Source organism: Dermacentor albipictus, chromosome 2 (genome assembly GCF_038994185.2).
Source record: "Dermacentor albipictus isolate Rhodes 1998 colony chromosome 2, USDA_Dalb.pri_finalv2, whole genome shotgun sequence".
Taxonomy (NCBI): domain Eukaryota; kingdom Metazoa; phylum Arthropoda; class Arachnida; order Ixodida; family Ixodidae; genus Dermacentor; species Dermacentor albipictus.
Window position 1 is genome coordinate 196,790,441 of NC_091822.1, and position 18,555 is coordinate 196,808,995.

The following is an 18,555-nucleotide window of genomic DNA, read 5'->3' on the forward strand; positions in this document are numbered from 1 at the left end:
CAAGGCATTACTGAACTTTTTAAAAATTACGGGCCTGGACTGCAGACTTTGAGCATGCCAAACTGCTTGCCATATGTGCTACATCTTCCTTCTATCGTCATCGTCACCCACCATGCACCTCTTTCTTCCCTCTTTCTTTCCCTCTTCCCCTTCCCCCAATGCCGAGTAGCTGGCTAGAGGAATATACCTCAGGCCGACCTCTCGGCATTTCGTGTCATTAAACTTCTTTCTCTCTCTCTCTGGTGATGACTTGCTAAAAAAAAACTGTAAAAGTAACGAGACCATGATCGAGGATCGCAAACCGCAAATCCACCATGTTGCGCATGCTCCAGAATACTGCACAATCATATCTAGCGTAATCAAAGCATGTGTGTCGCTCTGGATACTTGCAAGCTTTATCGGCACGCATAACAGATGACGCTATGACACATCGTACGGATCCGTATTTTGTAATTAGGTATTTTTCGAGGAGCTCGCGTTCCCAAATCGTAGTGTCGTTTCACACGCACACCCTTAAAATCGGGAGCACAGGAGTACTCCCAAAAATGAAAGGGTAAACTGCCACCTGCACGCCCGTGGGCAGGCAAGAGCGCCGCATGTACCTGAGGGATGCTGTACACCGCACATAAAACCACGCCGACCCATTGTTCTCACTCACTGCTATACCTACGTATGTACTACATATTCGTCTGTATTAACTTCTCTTTTGCACAGTCCGAGCATCCGTCTGTCGGCCCAACCGTCGTGGCAAGTCCAACAACGAAGCGCATATACGCTCGTCGAACACCCACATGTTGGACGAGTCATCACGAATTTGCAGCAGATGCCACCGAAAGTTATTTTCACCTGAGTGCACATATCCACGCTCCCATAATGCACGCCGAAAACATCTTAATTGAATGAAGGCTCCCGGATTTTACCAGACCGACTTTAAGACCAACGTCCACACAAGGCATGCACGGTTTCTACAAATTTTCACCTTGATTCTTTATTGTTTTTTTTTGTTCGCCTGTGACGATAATTTGAATGTCATTCGTAGTTTTTTTTTTTTTGAAAACTGTTCACTTTCAGGGTGTAATTACATGGCGCCGCAATAATATTCATAGTCACGTTTCCCACGCTGCGCAGCTGCCACTTAATTGCACGGAAAAGCAACCGACGCTGAGATGTACATTGCGGTCCATAAAGGAAAATGCCAGGAGCACAGAGCTAAAGAGAGGACATGTAAACATGGCTGATGACAATCAATGTTTCGTGATATAATGAGGTCCTAAAGTTTACAATTTGAGCTCAAGGTGATCGCCCGAACGAGACAAAACATGAGAGGACATGCTGTTACTGGAAGTGTTGCCAGAAGTGCTGACTTTTGGGCGTGTTTGGTCACCCATACTCAAGAAAGAATGGCACAAACGAACAGGGACGAGATATTTGAGTACGGATTACGAAAGACGCCCAACATCCAGTACTTCTAGATCACATCAATAGCTCCCTGGGTTCTTTCCCGTGTTTCAATTGTGCAATTTTGAGCATGGATTACGAAACAAGACGAAACGCCGGTACTTCTAAATCACATCATTAGCTCCTTGAGCTCTTTTTCATGTTTAAATTTTGCCATTTTGAGTATGGATTACGAAACGCGCCCATCAGTCAGTATTCCTAAATCACATCACAAGCTCCTTGAGCACTTTTACGTGTTTAAATTCTGCAATTTTGAGTATAGATTACGAGACATTACCAACAGCCAGTACTTCTAAATCACATCACCGGCTCCTTGGGCTCTTTCCCGTGTTTAAATTTTGCCATTTTGAGTATAGATTACGAAACACGCCCATCAGGCAGTATTTATAAATCACATCACTAGCTTCTTGGGTTCTTTCCCGTGTTTACATTTTGCCATTTTGAGCATGGATTACGAAACACGACCAGTACTTCTAGATCACATCACTAGCTCCTTGAGGACGTTCCCGTATTTCAATTGTGCAATTTGCAGTATAGATTACGAAAGACGCCTAACATCCAGTTCTTCTATATCACATCACTAGCTCCTTACGCTCTTTCCAGTGTTCAGATTTTGCCATTTTGAGTATGGATTACGAAACACGCCCAACAGGCAGTACTTCTGGTCACATCACTAGCTTCTAGGGCTCGTTGCCGTGCTTACATTTTCTGCGATCGCCTGTGTTTTACAGCGGAGCTGTTATATGCTAGGTTCTGCCGATATGTGTGCGTAGGAAGAAAGGATTGCGGCCACCCCACAGCTAAAAGAGCTAAAGAAGCAAAAGTGTATTGCCGGGTATGACCCAGCTGCGTTTAATAGCGAGAAGTGTCAACACGTACAGTTATAAAAACTATCGTAATAAAAAACGTAAAACCAGAACAGACACTGTTTACTATGGATTGTGATTCGATGTCACGGGCTCTATGGGCAAACCACGTAACCTTAGCTCAGTTCCCTGCCAGCGGCGCAATGGGTAGGCCGCGTGCGGTGAGGAATGTGGAAGAACAGCGCGCGTACGAAGAACACCTTCGTGAACAGAAGGGGGAATGTGCGCGACGACGGCGGGCGGCACGCCATATAGGGACGAAGATCGTGCCGCAAACGCCAAGCGTATGTGCCCTCGGTTTGATCACCCTTACCGACTCCACTCCCATCGTATAATTGTAGGTGATTTCAACATAGACGTGCCAGACGGAAAGTAGTTCGTGGCGTTTCTCTTGGAAAGGTTCGGCATTCACGGTTACACAAACATCAGTGTGTCTATGACGCGTCATCGGTCTTGTATTCCTCACATTGGCCAAGGGGCTTTTCACTGTCGCCACAGAGCCACTGGCCGTATATCATAGCGATCATGCAGCGATAGTCACCTTGGTAACCAAACGATAAATCCAAAAAAGCAAACATAAGAAGGCTAAAAATTAAAAAAAAATCATTGAGTATGCAATTTAATGAAACAACAAAAAATCTTAAAAGACGGAATTCATTGTGGTATGTGTCTTTTATTTTCAATCAACATATTTGTTACGAACATATTTACCGCCATATTGTCGTGGTTCAACGCGAGCATGACACAACCACACGTTGAGCAATACGGCAGAATATCCTGTTGAAAACCCACCAGAAGAAAGGCGTCTTCTTCATTTCTCCATTCCCCCAGTCGCATTACACGGAGTCCGTTAAAGCACGTATCCTCATCGTCGCCTACACGTCTACATAGAGCACGCGGCAATATATACAGATCCGCTGGTCATCTATTTTCACAGAGTGGAATGGCTCTGAATTTTTTTTTTTTTTCTATCGAGTCCCTGTTCGTTTGCGCCGTTTTTCATTAAATGATCCTAAAAGCCTACGCCGTAAACCTACACGTCAACCAATCTCTCGAACGTTAACCGTCAGCAACGTTACTAGAACCCACCACAGAGTTAGATTCTGGTTCACTGTAACGGAGTGTCAAGCGAACGCGGCCGTGGCGAGCCAGTATAGAAGACGTGGCGTCGACGCGCGTATATCTCTGCGCGCTCGCATGTTCAGATTCTGCAGCGTTCTCCCGGCACTGATCTCACGCGCATCCTACCAGTCACGAGGTCTCACCGGTTAGCGCCCGTTCGTTGCAAGCAGTGCAAAGTATTACGTGCCGGGCACGACCCCATTGGGCATAAAACCATGAAATTGCGGGAAGTACACACATACACAGAAAAATTACCGTGCACCAGGTGACCATGATTTCCATGCCGGATGTTGAAGGCCAGCCAGGTCATTCGAAATGGCACTACAGGCCGTGTTTCTTCCTCGTTGCAGCCTTGCATTCTATATCACCCATTTGCGTAAACAAAAACAATAAAAATCCCCGCGTACCTAATGCCGAGGCATGTTCACAATGTGGTTGGTTAAGGCGTCGCTTCGCCGTGCCTTGCCGTGGATTTCCCTCTGCTCTTTCTTGGAACCGAAGTGGCTGCCGACTGGTACGCCACCACCGCCATTCGGCAAACCTGCTTTTACTTTTGAATAAAGCCAGTCGACTCTCCGTTCTCAACCTGCCAAAACGTGTATTGGCTAAACCGAGCTCCCAACAAGTGGTGACCAAGGACATGTGCGGTTTTGTTTTCTCGAACACTATAGCCATGAACGACGCTGCTCATACTCCTGCTGACAGAAACGATGCCACGATTACGTCTTCTGTCATCGCCGCAGAGCTTCAGCTTCCCAGCTTTTTGCCCAAGAATCCCCGAGCTTGGTTTATGCAAGTAGAGGCCCGTTTTCAACTACGGCGCTTCCACAGATGGGTGTTTGCGATCGCCTACGTCAGCTTTGCCATCCTGGGAGTGGACTTCCTCAGTCATTTCAACCTAGATGTGAGTGCTCGCGATTGGCGCTTAAAGGATAACGTCAAATCCCTCGATGTATTTGGCCTGCAGTCTAACCTCACCTCATCTGGCATCCGTACGCTTCGGCCGGTCTCAGCGTACGGCGAGATACTTGCTAAGTACCCGCAACTCACGAAGCCCCGAAACGATGGGCCGCCCGTGAAACACAAGGTGACGCATCATATCACCACCGCCAGCCCACCTGTCGCCGCCTGGCCACGGAGGCTCGCTGGACGGAGGTAGGAAGTCACCCGCCCTGAGTTCGAGCACATGCTTCAGCTCGGCGTTATTCGTCCTTCCTCCAGCAAGCGGTCTTCACCTCTCCGTATGGTGCCAAAGAACGACAGTGCCGACTAGCGGCGGCCTTGTGGTGATCACCGAGCTTTGAATGCCGTCACTACTCCGGATCAATATCCCTTTCTCCACACACATGACTTCGGCGCCCGTCTCGCAGGAACCCAAATATACGGCAAGATCGATTTGATGAGCACGTAGCAGCAAACTCCTGTCGAACCCAGCGACACTCCGAAGACAGTAATCACTACTCAACATGGCCTTTCTGAGTTTGTCCGTATTCCTTACAGTTGGAAGAATGCGGCAAGAGCTTTTCAAAGGTTCATGGACGAGGTTATGCGCGGACTCCCGTTCATTTTCGTCAACCTTGACGACATTCTCGTTGCAAGTCTCAAAGACGAAGAGCACAAAGAGCACCTTCGCCTCCGACTGGATGAACACGGCCTGGTCCTAAAAACCCGGATATGCATTTTCGGAGTTCAAGTGCCGGGTTTTCTCGTCCATTTCATTTCACACCAAGGCATCAAGCCACTGGATTCACGGGTGCGAGTAATCGAGGACTCCCCTCTCCAACCTCCTTCTGAAAGTTGTGCGAGTTTCTGAGGCTCATAAATTTTCACAGGCGCTTCATACGATCCTGTGCGCAAGTTCTTCAGCCATTTACCGACCTGCAGCGTCACGACTTGGAAAAAAAAAACAGCTGCCTTCCACTGGTCCTCGGAGTACGAACACTCCTTCCACGAAGCCAAAACGCGGTTGGCGACTGCAGTGTTGCTGATTCATCCGTTGCCCGACGGGCCCACTCGCCGTATGGTAGACACGTCGACCGCGGCAGTGGGTGCAGTACTGCAGCAGCACGATGGCATAGACATGGAAGCAGCTGGGCTTTTGCTCAAAGCGCCCCAAACCTACAGAAGCTCGCTAGAGTACCTTCGGGAGGGAGATGCTGGTCATCTATTGCGCTGTCAAGCATTTTCGCTTTTCTTAAAGGCTGTAGCTTTCACATTCCGACCAACTACAAGCCGTTAACCTTCGTTTTCAACAACAGTTCCTCGTACTCGGAACGTGAGCTTCGGGAGGAAGGGGGCTTAAGATTCATCATTATTGTTGCTGTGGTTGTTGTTGTTCTTGTTGTTGTTGTTGTTGTTGTTGTCGTCGTCGTCGTCGTCGTCGTCGTCGTCGTCGTCGTCGTCGTTGTTGTTGTTGTTGTTGTTCCGTTATGGAAGACGCAAAGGATTAAAATCGAGAGTTGGGACCTATAACGCTAAAAACATTTAGAGGCTGGACTCGGAAGCTGGTCAACGCCATCTCGCGCTGACGTGAGAGGCATTCATCCGCGTGCCTTCGCAAGTACCTGAAGGGGAGAGCAACTGATGCACGGTGAGCACTTGGCTGTTATGACACCGCTTTGATTGGCGCGAACTGCACCGCATACCGGTGGCGCTGATCGCCGTAAAAGAGAAACGCTGCAGTGAGGCACGCAACAGCGGCCAGGCAGTGGCGCACTGCGTTGACAGACCTGGGCCAGCCCGTGGCCAGAGTCGGAGCCAACGCCAGGGCCACAGAAAGGGTCCGTGTGCGCGGGTACAGCGTAGCCCGCCGAGCGGCTGCATTTGGGACCAGTCAAGTGTGACACCGGAAAGCCGGCCGCCCGTGGTCCCTGCGGCTGTCTCGACGGTTACCGATGGTCCGCGAATATGGCGTCCTTCCCGCTCTCCGAAGTTCGGTGCACTACGGAGGGATTACCGAGCTCCGCCGGAACCATCTGACTGGCTTCGCTCCACCGTCCGCCACCCCGTAGCCTCGCCGGCAACTCGTGGATTTCGATCGCAAAGTTCCACACCATGCCCTTTCCCTCTAAAGAATATCGGGGCACCGATTGTCGCAATACGAAAGTCCTTATCCTTTGGATATACTGCATTGACGTCGGCAAACGAATACGTTGTCTGCGTCTGCGTTGATTGTTTACATTATAGATAGGTATAGGCGATAGCCACTGCCCTTTAAAACATTTGGGACTACCACTCTCACTACGCGTTCCCCCCCACTCTCTGGCACACTCGGGATATATACACTTCGCGTCCCTTGCAAGGAGGATACCGCTCCCGCCTCTTTGGTCGCACTCACTTTCGCCACTGCGTTCTATTTCTTCCCGTCACAACGCGACGAGGTACCGCGCGGCTGCCGGCCGTCAAAGTCCGGCGGCGCTGCGCGCAACTGCCGGGCGATAGCGAGCGGTCGCGGTGCCCGCGGGGTGTGCGCCTTCATGGACGGCGTGCTTCGTTGCGCCTCGATACGCGGCCACAGGTGGGCGGACGCGCGCCATCATCGGGTCGGGCTGCCGCGAGCACGCGGCCATCACTCGCCGAGACCACTGGGCGGGGATATATGGGCGCGCTCCGGTGTTGCGTGCAGGAGGTGCGCCACATACGATGCACGCAGCCGCGCGCCCCGCGAATTCGATCTTTCTTTTTTTTCTAAGGCTAATAAAGGCGCACACAAAATATCTGTCGATTAAAAAAGAAGAAGAAAGAGAGACCTTCAAACACGAAGGAGGTGCCATATGCAGGTTGTCCCACGTAACTTGAGCCAAACATTAAACAAATATGCAAATGCCACGTAGCTGGACAGAGCCGAGATAATGTTGTTTGCCACCGCTTGGAGATACTCAGATTATTTTTCATTCCACCTAATTAAATAATCAGTCTTAATTAATTATTCAGCTTCTCAAATACTATAATTAGATTAAAAGTGTCAATGAGAAAATCGTAGAGCGACACGAAAAACTCCCGATACAGCTTTGATTTGCTCAATACGTGCACGTGCTACGTACAAGTTTTTCCGAGCGTGCAAGAAGTCTGCCAATGGACGCAAAATTGCCGCGCGACTGGGCGCTCGAGGCACTTAGCGCGTATTGGCGGTCTTCTTTCACGATCGGAAAAACACTTTTAGGCAAGACGTATTCAGCAACAGAAAGCTGTATCGGGAGTTTTTCATGTCGCTCTACGATTTTCTCATTGACACTTTTCATCTAATTGTAATATTTGAAGCCGATTAAGTAATGAAGACTGATTATTTGCGGAATGAAAAATAATCTGAGTACCTCCAAGCGACGGCAAGCAACATCTTGGCTCTGTCCAGCTACGTGGCATTTGCATATTTGTTTAATGTTTGGCTCAAGTTACGTGGGACAACCTGTATAGTCAGTCCTGTTCCATGCCGTTCGTGGGAAACGTGGCAAACACTGACCGATCTTTTTCTGATTTTTCTTTGAGGGGAGTCGGCATGTACAAGGCAAGCGAAATGGAAGTCCATAAACTCTCAAGCACGCGTATTGGGGACGACGATGAAGTGTATATGGTGTCAACAAGCAAAAACAATAATAATAATAATTAATAAATAAACTAAAATAGAGTAGTTCCGTTCGAAGTACATTTCCATCGCAGATATGATAATAATGATTACGACGACGACGATGGTGTTTATTTCCTTCAAAACACGGCCCGAGTACTGTTCAATTGCTGGCTACGTTACTGTCTTTTTTTGTTGTTATTATTATCTTTTGCACCGTTTCACTTCGTTCCTCAGGAGACACTTTTGCATCTAGCAAAACCATGCACACGGTTTTTATAAATAATGCGGTGCGCCACATTTTCGCATTTTTCTTCCTGCTAAGGTTTTTCGCTGCCGCGGTCTTCGTTGCATAGAAAGCGATCTTCGCGCACGACTTGAGGAATACAAAGCCGAGTAATTTTTTCTTCTTTTTATTTTTTAATACGGGTGCTTGGTTGAAGAATGTTTATATTTGGAATGATAATTATTTGTGTCGCGCGACACGTCATGTCTAGGTTACCCAGATGCATATAAAAACACACTATATATACAAATGTCATCAAAAAGAAAAAAAGAAAACTTGGGTAAACAATCGCGAGCGTCTATAGCAATCGCGCAAGTCACTCGGGAGAGCGTTCTTTCCTACGGTGCGCAGATTGTCGGCCGAGGTGGCTCAGAGTGCTCGTTGATCGTACAGCTCTTCCGCAATGGATCGGTTACGCGTAAAGAACATTAGCCCTTCGTTTGTTCTGGCACTTGCATATATACAATAAATGGGGAAAATTGGTGAAGTTATCTGCCAACATTCTTACCCGCGGGAAACAAGTTCGAACTTCGCGTTCAAGGTGTCAACTTATTAGCTTCGTTGCTTGTTTGTTTGTTTGTTTGCTTGTTTGTATGTAAAGTACGTCTCGTGCCAATAAGCATTACTCTACACCTGAGTGCTGTAAAATGAGTTTTTGTAAGGTGTCTGAAAAGAGGTCCGTTCAGCTGGATTTATTGCCAAAGAATGCCGCTCATAGGGTCAGTCGGTTGTTGTCGAGCCTCAAACATCGCATGGACTCAATACGAAGATAGACATTTAGTCAATTAATCAATCGATTAATTAATTAATCATTTGGTTTGTAATGGTTAATTCGTCTAAGTTGAAAGCGCGTAAGACAAGCAATAGGAGAGAAGAAAAAGAAATGGGGAGGGAGCACAAATTGGACGACTTAAAAAAGTAAATAAATAAGAAAAATATAATAAGTGAAAAGAAACACACGAATAAGAAAGCTGGAAAAGAAATAATAATGCGTCGTTTAATAATTAGACCAGATTAACGCATAGTTAAATTTAGAGGAAAGGGAAGCTTCACTGAACACGGTATGTTCGGTAGATACGCTGCGCCAAGCGCACAAGCAAATACCCGCACGTTGTAGATATGTGCGTATATAATCGAAGATATTGCGATGTAAGCGCTATTGCGTGCATACATGAGAACCACTGAGAACGTACTGGGTCAACGCATGCGTCAGACGGATGTGCGAGATTCGCACAATTATTTTGTTTGCGTGCTCGCTTCCTTTCGCTCCCCCTGCGCAAGGGCTTTCCACGTCGTGCTGCACAGGCTTTCACTTCAGGGCTCTCGCTCACCCGCCGCTCACCCCGCAGGCTCGCGCCTGGCTATGCGGCCAGGCGGACACTGTCTTCTACGGTGTAGCAAATGAGTGCCAGCTCCTGCCAAATTAAGCACCTTTCGTGGACTCACGAATGTGCCCTAAACCCCGGAGAGGACAGGCAGTCAAAAGGAATCGTGTCGACTCACTGGGCCGACACGGGACATGACGCCCCGCAGTTTAATCTTCACACTTGCTCCCGTTTCGTACACAAAGTTCTTGGCGCACGCTCCCGGACTTTCCTGATCGTAGTTGCTTGGTGCTGATGCTGTCGTATCGAATAGCTCACGCTTAAAAAATAGGTATTGAATTACGTGCCCGACGGTGGGATAGAACCTATGAGTCCCAGCAAAGAAGCCCGATGTTCCAACCGTAAGGCTACAACCGCACGTGTACTTCGATCGTGCCGATGCCGACGAGCTCTTCGAGATGATCGCCGCCTTTGTCACACTGCGTACGGCACGAGGTGCACGTGAGCGCGCGCGGTATTTGCCTTTATGCCAAAGACGCGGCAATTAAACCCGCAAATTTACAGCATTTGATTAATCGCTTCACGAAAGTTTCGCTTCGCACTGATTCCACGATGCATGTGTGTATGCAGAGACGAGGAGGATGACATTCGAATATTGTGCTCTCAGTTTACGTACGTATGTATGTACGTATGTATGTATGTATGTATGTATGTATGTATGTATGTATGTATGTATGTATGTATGTATGTATGTATGTATGTATGTATGTATGTATGTATGTATGTATGTATGTATGTATGTATGTATGTATGTATGTATGTATGTATGTATGTATGCAGGCACGTACCCAGGATTTTTTTTCGGGGGGGGGGGCCCACTACCTCCATCATCATCATCACCACATCATCATCATCATCATCATGTTTTATGTTCACTGCAGGACGAAGGCATCTCCCTGCAATGCGATCTCCAATTACCCCTGTACTGCGCCAACCGATTCCAACTAGTGCCCGCGAATTTCCTAATTTCATCGCTCCGTCTGGTCTTTTGTCGTCCTCGATTGCCTTTTCCTTCTCTTGGTAACCATTCTGTAACCCTAATGGTCCAATGGTTATCTAACCGGCGCATTACATGACCTGGCCAGCTACATTTTTTCCTCTTGATGTCAATTAGAATATCGTCTATACCCGCTCGCTCTCCGATCCAAACCGTTCTTTCTCTCTCTTAACGTTATGCCTAGCAATCTTCGTTCGATCGCTCTTTGCGCGGTCCTTAACTTGCTCTCAAGTCTCTGCCCCATATGTCAGCACTGGCAAAATGCACTGATTGCACACCTTACTTTTCAATAATAATGGTAAGCTTCCAATCAGGAGCTGGCAATGTCTGCTGTATGCGATCCAACCTATTTTTATTCTTCTGTGAATTTCCTTCTCATGATCAGGGTTGCCTGTGATTAATGGACCTAGGTAAACGTGCTCCTTCGCAGTCTCTAGTGGCCGACTGGCGATCCTGATCTCTTGTTCCTTTGTTGTTGTTGTTGTTGTTGTTGTTGTAGCCTGTGACACGTGTGGCTCCTACCCACGATGGGGGATTGGCCAAGAAATGGGTGGATTATTCCAAAATAACATAGAGCATAAATGTCCTAATATTTATGCGAATAGCATTGAATAGGGTTGAATTACCGGCTAAAATAAAATCAGGAAGGTGCTGTTGAATGAGGAATTATTAATTTAAAAGTAAAAAAATAGAATTTAGCAGGGCATTCGTTTAGATTCTGTAAGGAATGTTTGGACAGCGAAGCATGCATCCCTGTGGCTGAATCCCAAAGTGGACGCCCCGAACAAAAGAATTGCAGGTTCTGTCAAGTCCAGGCCAATTCTTCGAAAAGGTATCTCCAACAACCTTTTTCTTAACGCAGCAAAGCGGCGGCAAGATAGAAGAAAGTGCTGTATCGTCTCCTCCTCCTCAGAAAAAGAACAAAGGGGAGAGGGAACCAAACCCGACCTGTATAAATAGAAATTTAGGGAGGGAATGCGGCAGCGTAATTTGGTGAGGCAGACCTCAAGCATCTTTGTGTAACAAGATTCGCTATGCCAGGGAAATGCCAGGTGTTTGTACTCTGGAGAAGCTGTCAAATGTGGGTTTCTGGGTTTCTGTGGGTTTCAAATGTGGTTTCTGTCAAATAGGAGTTTCTGTATCCTGTTCATTACTGTTTCAAAGTGAGGTATCGTGACTCCTCTTGGTACTGCATACAGGTCAGCTTAGAATTTTTCCGTTGCTTTTACTATGTCTTCGAGATTGCTGATGATATTCCCCTTTTCATCTTTTAGTGCATACATCATGGTTTGTCCTATGCCACGTTTATTTTTTACTGATTTCAGGCTGCGTTCATTTTTTACGGCTTCTTTAGTGTTTCTCATGTTATAGTTTCGAATATCAGTTATTTTCGCCTAATTGTTGATCAGTTTTGACAGTTCCGCGAATTGCGTAACGCTGTGCGGCCGCCAGTCCCATACAACCGCGCAGAGCGCAGGACTCTGCGATTCTAGACGTACTGCGCTCACCGCGAAAGGTTAGAAAAACACCCACATAAGCACAGCAGAGAAGTGGCTACGTGGGGCGGTTCGACCGATAACTGTAGAAGCGTCATTCAAAACAAGTAATTGTTCTCCACTTCCGCCGGCGTTTTCTCTACTTCCTTTTTCAATAAAAAGATGTTGATCCATAAATAGTCTCATAAACAACGCTTAACTTTTTTATTATTCGTTTTTGCTTGCAGTTTGGTTGTTGCCTTGGCTCTCTTCCTTAGTATATCGCTTAATTTCTCAACTCCTTGCGATTTTTGTTTCCAATTGCCAATTTTGCACGAAAAGTGCTATACAGTTAGGGAAAAACAGACGAGGTAACGGGCGACAGTCATCTTGCTCATGGGTTTAAGGGTTATTGCAGATTTTCATGGTGGACGCTCTTTCACATTATTTTATTTCCCACCTTATCTAACCCATATCACGTGTATATGGTTCCGGGCATCTGCCAGCGTCGCGGCGAGCCGTAACTCAAGAAAATAATGAAGCAAAGGGAAAAGTTAAACGCAACTGGCGTTTTCTCCGGTCGCAATTCGTTCCATGAGAGTACAGACCAGCTGAGTAACAGCCGCATCCCTCTCCTGGTCCCAGGATCAGCCTAAACAAAGAAGGTTGAACTAACAAAAGCAACAGCTATGTGCATGACGGTTGAATAGATGGTGACAACTGAACGCATCTCGAGTTAATCGCGCGGGTGCAGAATCTATGAGAAACCTGTCCTTCACATTACAAGAGGTGCCGATAACTTGCTTTAGGGCGTTACGCTCACTCACTCACTCACTCACTCACTCACTCACTCACTCACTCACTCACTCACTCACTCACTCACTCACTCACTCACTCACTCACTCACTCACTCTCTCGCTTGCTCTCAATCAATCAATCAATCAATCAATCAATCAATCAATCAATCAATCAATCAATCAAATTCGTTTCCAACTTGAATATCTACAAGACACTCAAGCTATGGCTATGGACAAAGGGCCTCGTGAGTTGGCTTAAAGTGCGTCCACTGACCACGGCGCCAAACAATCGGACTCACGTGAAGTACTCCTCGGCCGGCGTTGTGTAGTTGGCCCTGACGTCAACGGCGAGCGCCTTGTCCGGGTCGTCGGTGGCGTTTGTGGCGCGGCCGTCGACGCCGTCGTCCAGGGACGAAGAGCTCTCGTTGGCGGGCAGCCTCAGCAGTCGCTGCCCGTAGGCCAGCTCGAGGCAGTTCTCCGTGTTCCACGAGTTGTTGCAGTTGGTCCACGGCAGCTCAGTGGTGAACGACGCCACCAGGTAGTAGAGCGCCCAGGCGATGATCACGTTGTAGTAGAAGTCCACGTAGAAGGCAATCATCACCACCGTGTAACCCACGCCTGCACTCCGGAAACATGCGCCGGGAGAAATGTGCGCGACTTAGAACTCATTCCTGTGCGTGAACCGCATTACTTTCTTGGTGACACTGTCGAGATGATGTGCCAGTCGCGTGCTCCGCTTGAACGCCTCCGGATGTACGCACATTTTTGTATAACTGCCCGAGACAGAGGGCAATCGGTGCCAGACTCGCCCCTATCGTTACGGTCACGTTTTTCTTACTAAAAAGGTAAACACGGCGTGACGGACTTGGAACATGGCGCAACAAACGGTAACAGAGTGAGAAACGAACTTGGCTGGGTTTTTTCGCGCAATTTCGATGTTCCGGCTGTTACACCAGGCAACCGCAACCGAGAGGAACTTCGCGTCACTCTGCGATTATAAAATTATATTTTACCGCCGGAAACCCTATTCTTTCTCTTCCCGGATTGAACTGCGACCAAATAAAAAACCCCCGACCTGCGCATGAACAGATACTTCAAACAATGCAAAAGAGAAAGCCTGCACTTGTTCGCACCTTCGGCACGGACTGTGGAGTGCACCACCCGTCCGAGACGATAGCCGATCGCTACCAGCGGTGTAGGTACAGAATATTACCATCCAACTCCTATAAAGTTAAAGCCAGAGAAAACCCGGGGAATACAAAAAAAAATAATAATAATGCGAAGCTGGGACACAGAGAGGTTGCGCAACAGCGCTCCTTGAGAAGCCCGTCATAAGGATTACGCCCCTATTGTGAGACCGAGCTATCGATAGAAAGGGCAAGTGGGCTCGGCAAAGAAGAGAGGAGAAAGAAGAGCAAATAATGGACCCCAGAAGGCAAGTCACTCTTGGTCTATTATTCGTTGGATCGGCAAGAAGAAAGACGGCTGAGAGGGATTTTAAAGAGCAAAGAGCAATTCCTGGGTGAACGCGGAGAGTTCTTTCGGGGCGCAAAATCATTATCAACCAACAGCGGCAACAAGGAGGCCATCGAGAACGGAGCCATACACTCGAAGGTGTGGCAAGGGCGAAGATCTTGCGACGCTGCACCTTACGATGGCCGACGGATTATGGGCGGCAGAGGATCGCCGGAAATTCATTTTCTGCTGTCTCGGAGAAGCCCGCGTTAGTGACGCCTCGAGGATCCCTGTGTTTCCCCTGCTCCCGTCGCGGGAGGCACAAGCAGCCGTGGCGAACTGGCTCCTCCTGGCGCGCGGCAGCGCCATCTTGTTACGCTTTCACTTGAGCCATGCTTTGCGAGGGTGGATGCAACTATTTACAGGACTGCACAGGTGAAGCAACGGCGCGTCGCGACGGAGTTGCCTTAGGACTGGTTTCCTGGAAACGCCGGGTTCTAGGCATTGTCGTAGAAACACGGCAAACATGGCATTGTCGTAGACAATGAACAAAAAAAAGTACAGCTGTCAAGACTGCTGGCGTAAAAAAAAAAATTAACACTCGGCGAAGCGTTAGCAGCTCCCATTGCGAAAAATTGGAGCAACATTCAGAGCGTACCACAAAAAAAAAGAGAGAAAATAAATAAAATTAAATTATGGGTTTTTACGTGCCAAAACCATTTTCTGATTATGAGGCACGCCGTAGTGGAGGACTCCGGAATTTCGACCACCTGGGGTTCTTTAACGTGCACCTAAATCTAAGTACACGGGTGTTATCGCATTTCGCCCCCATCGAAATGCGGCCGCCGTGGCCGGGATTCGATCCCACGACCTCGTGCTCAGCAGCCCAACACCATAGCCACTGAGGAACCACGGCGGGTAAAGAGAAAACAAACTGCATCTAGAAAATATCGAGCGGTTATTTAGGGATACATTTCCCACATAGACGGGGAACCAAATGATTAAGCATCAAACACGGCATATGCATGGTAAATGACTCTCGGACGTTAGCGCTGAAATACGCATACCACAAAAGCATTTAATATACTGATCAACCAAAATTGTCGCCACACAATCACGCAAAAGAACCAAATAACAAAAGTGGCTTGTTTGTATTTGTTGTCTTTACTTCCTTCGTTTTTTTTTTTTTCGCAGGTGCTCTTCACCCCTGCATAACTAATTTCGCTTGAAACGTGCAGCAAATAGGTGGTGACGTCCTTTTTCAAAGAACAAACTGACAAATGTCATTCGAAGATCTGCGTTTCCAGGAAAAATAATACCAAGGAATTTCGCACGTGTCGCTTTAGAATACTAGCTTCGGTGGAGACAATAAAAGAAAAGATAGAGACGGCTTCGCTGGCAATCTACAACATCCCCCCATTCCAAGGATCCGTCCACACTTAAAGAGACGCCGTCGTCCCCGCGGGGCAGCAACTACAGAGTGCACGGCGTGAGACGTGCCTTTGAAGAGGGGCACCAGCCTTCCCCAGCAGGTGATGGCGCCCTTGCGGTGGTACTGGCCGAGAGCGAGCTCCATGAAGAAGAGGGGAATGCCGCCCACCGCCAGCATGATCAGGTACGGCACCAGGAACGCGCCTGCGAGCAGGAAGAGGGCGATGGAGGCACGCAAGAGGACAACGCTGTACGCCGGTGCTCTTTGGACCGCACTCACGGCCCTTCGAACGAACAGCGAATTCATTACTCGCGGCTACTTCCACACTTATGGGACATTTAATGCGCCATGTAATGATTTCATTAAACGCTGACGCATGCCGCAGATTGGCAGTGAGGGGAACAACGAGCACAGAGACCGAGGCTCCCTTCAGCACGCAAAACTTGGACGACAATGCTAGAAAATAGTGCCATCTCCACATAATAACAACAACGTATTGATTGGCGCGCGGATGTGCCGTGCACGTCCAGCGGACACATCGAAGAAACAGCAGTTTTTCCAACAGGAATGGAAACCGCAAGTGCCTACACTTCACAACAAGCGCTACAAAACGATTTGAAAAATGAAAGACCTACGTGTATTTTACCTCTATCTCCCTTTAAAAATCAGCAAGTACGAATTTCAGTATGGCTTTTAGCCGGGCTTGTCAGTGCGACGACATAATGCGGCAAACAGCTCGAAAAGTTGACGAAGACAAGAGAAACTAAAGACACGGTTGCTGTGTGACCGCTTCTCTCGTGTTATGATCCCGCTTTAGCGATATTTACCACAGAACTACAAAATATCTCGGTCAGTTTAGTATATTTACGCCTTGCTAATCTTGGTTCCACAGAAATATATTAACTGAATTGGCCGTGCTAGAACAAAACGAGTGCATAACTGAGCATTTGGAAGAGAAAATAGAAACATATGTTGATGTCTTTGTTGGCTTCGCGAAAGTCCATTCTATTCAATTAATTATAGTGTCATGGTTAATAAACCACGCTATTAAGACGTCGCTCGCTGACATGCGTCGCATTCTTCTTGTATGCAACAAATATATTGCGCACGGGAAACACAAGCTCTTAATGAAACTTGACTTGTGTGTGTGTGTATATATATATATATATATATATATATATATATATATATATATATACATATATATATATATATATATATATATATATATACACACACACACACACAAACGGGCTTAATAAACCCTGTAGTATGCTGACCGACAAAGTAGTGCGAGTAAGCGCGCCTCCCTGTTTTGAGTAATAATAAACAAATTCCCACATAACAGCTGCCCATATAGTAATGTCGGCTCATAGGTATCTCTAAAGCACACCGACCTATTAATGGAATAGCACATATTACATTCAGCGGTTTGATTGAATTACTTGACTTTCATTGATTTAGCATATCGGCACGTGCCACTGGGTGTTCGATGCCGTGGTCCAGATGCGGTGGTGGGGCGTTCTTGAAGGACAACCTGCTCCATCTCCCGCCACTCTGTCTCTCTCTCTCTCTCTCTCTCTCTCTCTCTCTCTCTCTCTCTCTATGTGGCAGCTGCGATAGAGGAGGCTGGCAGTCGCCTACCACGCTGGATGACAATACACACGACGAATCGACTTCGATGTATAGCCACCTACACTACCACTCCAGATGTACTCATTATAAGAAACAACAAACGTGACCTAAATATGCTCACTGCAACTAATATACAGCTTCAAGCGCATCACTCCTTTAATGGACCGAATGGCTTTCTAGACGCCTTCGCCTATTCGCTTACATTGACAATAACCGTCATTGGTTTCTGCACATTCTAAAAAAAGACATCAATAAGTTAGCTAGCCTTGTTGGTGGACATAGCAAATATTTAGCTTACCAGCTCTTTCATTTCCTTTTCCTTTATTTAGTATATCAATATTATCGCAGGTTTTCTCCTCCCATATAATCCCTTCAATGCTGCTCCTAGTATGCTGCTTGGCTAGTTAACTAAACGGCCAAGTTCCTCGGTTCCGCTGGTTTGTCGGGCGCATTTTAAGCGAAAGCTTCGACTCCAGCAATCTTAAAGCCTGGAGATACCATAGGAGAAAAAAAATGACAGTCACTTCAGCATTCTTACGTGATTTGAATGCGAAAGCATTATGACTTCTCTAATTAATTGGTTACGTCCATAATACGTGATGGCATACATTGTCCCGTGTGTTACACAACTACGAGTGACGCCGCTGTGGAAGATGGATCCGGGTCGATTTCGACCACCTTTGGTCCGTAGTCGTGGCCCTGAATGTAAGCACACGCGTTCCCCGCCCAACGGAATTGAACCCGAGACCTTGTGCTCAGCAGCGCAACGCCATAGCCACTAGCGTGGTGGGTCGTAAGCATGCAAGTTGGCGACGGCACAGGCACCGCCGTATTTCCGTCGATGGAGCACCGCACACTCGGCGTATACGGTGGCCGCGTGTGCCCACCAACGGCGTGAAGTTGTCTTTTCTTCCCCTTTCGTTTCATTTTACTTCATAAGGGATGTGACGATTATCTTCTTGCCCTTTCCCCAGTGCAGAGCAGAAGGCAATGAGCGAGCAATTGCCTAAGCTCCGCTTTCTGTCAATTCAATTCTCTCTCATAATGATTGTCGAAATCTTAGGCGGCATTTCATATAACAGTTCA

The 18,555-nt window shown here is 47.4% G+C and overlaps 1 protein-coding gene across 2 annotated transcripts in view; it reads right to left on the reverse strand.

Moving 5' to 3' along the window:
• Nucleotides 1–18,555, reverse strand: part of DAT (Sodium-dependent dopamine transporter) — a 97,209-nt gene that overhangs the window by 52,342 nt on the left and 26,312 nt on the right. For both annotated transcript variants that reach the window (XM_065427591.1, XM_070534599.1), the window contains exons 2-3: nt 15,903–16,037; nt 13,247–13,565 (exon numbers count right to left, since the gene is read on the reverse strand). In XM_065427591.1, the coding sequence (XP_065283663.1) occupies nt 13,247–13,565; nt 15,903–16,037 (454 nt within the window). The remainder of the gene's footprint in view (nt 1–13,246; nt 13,566–15,902; nt 16,038–18,555) is intronic.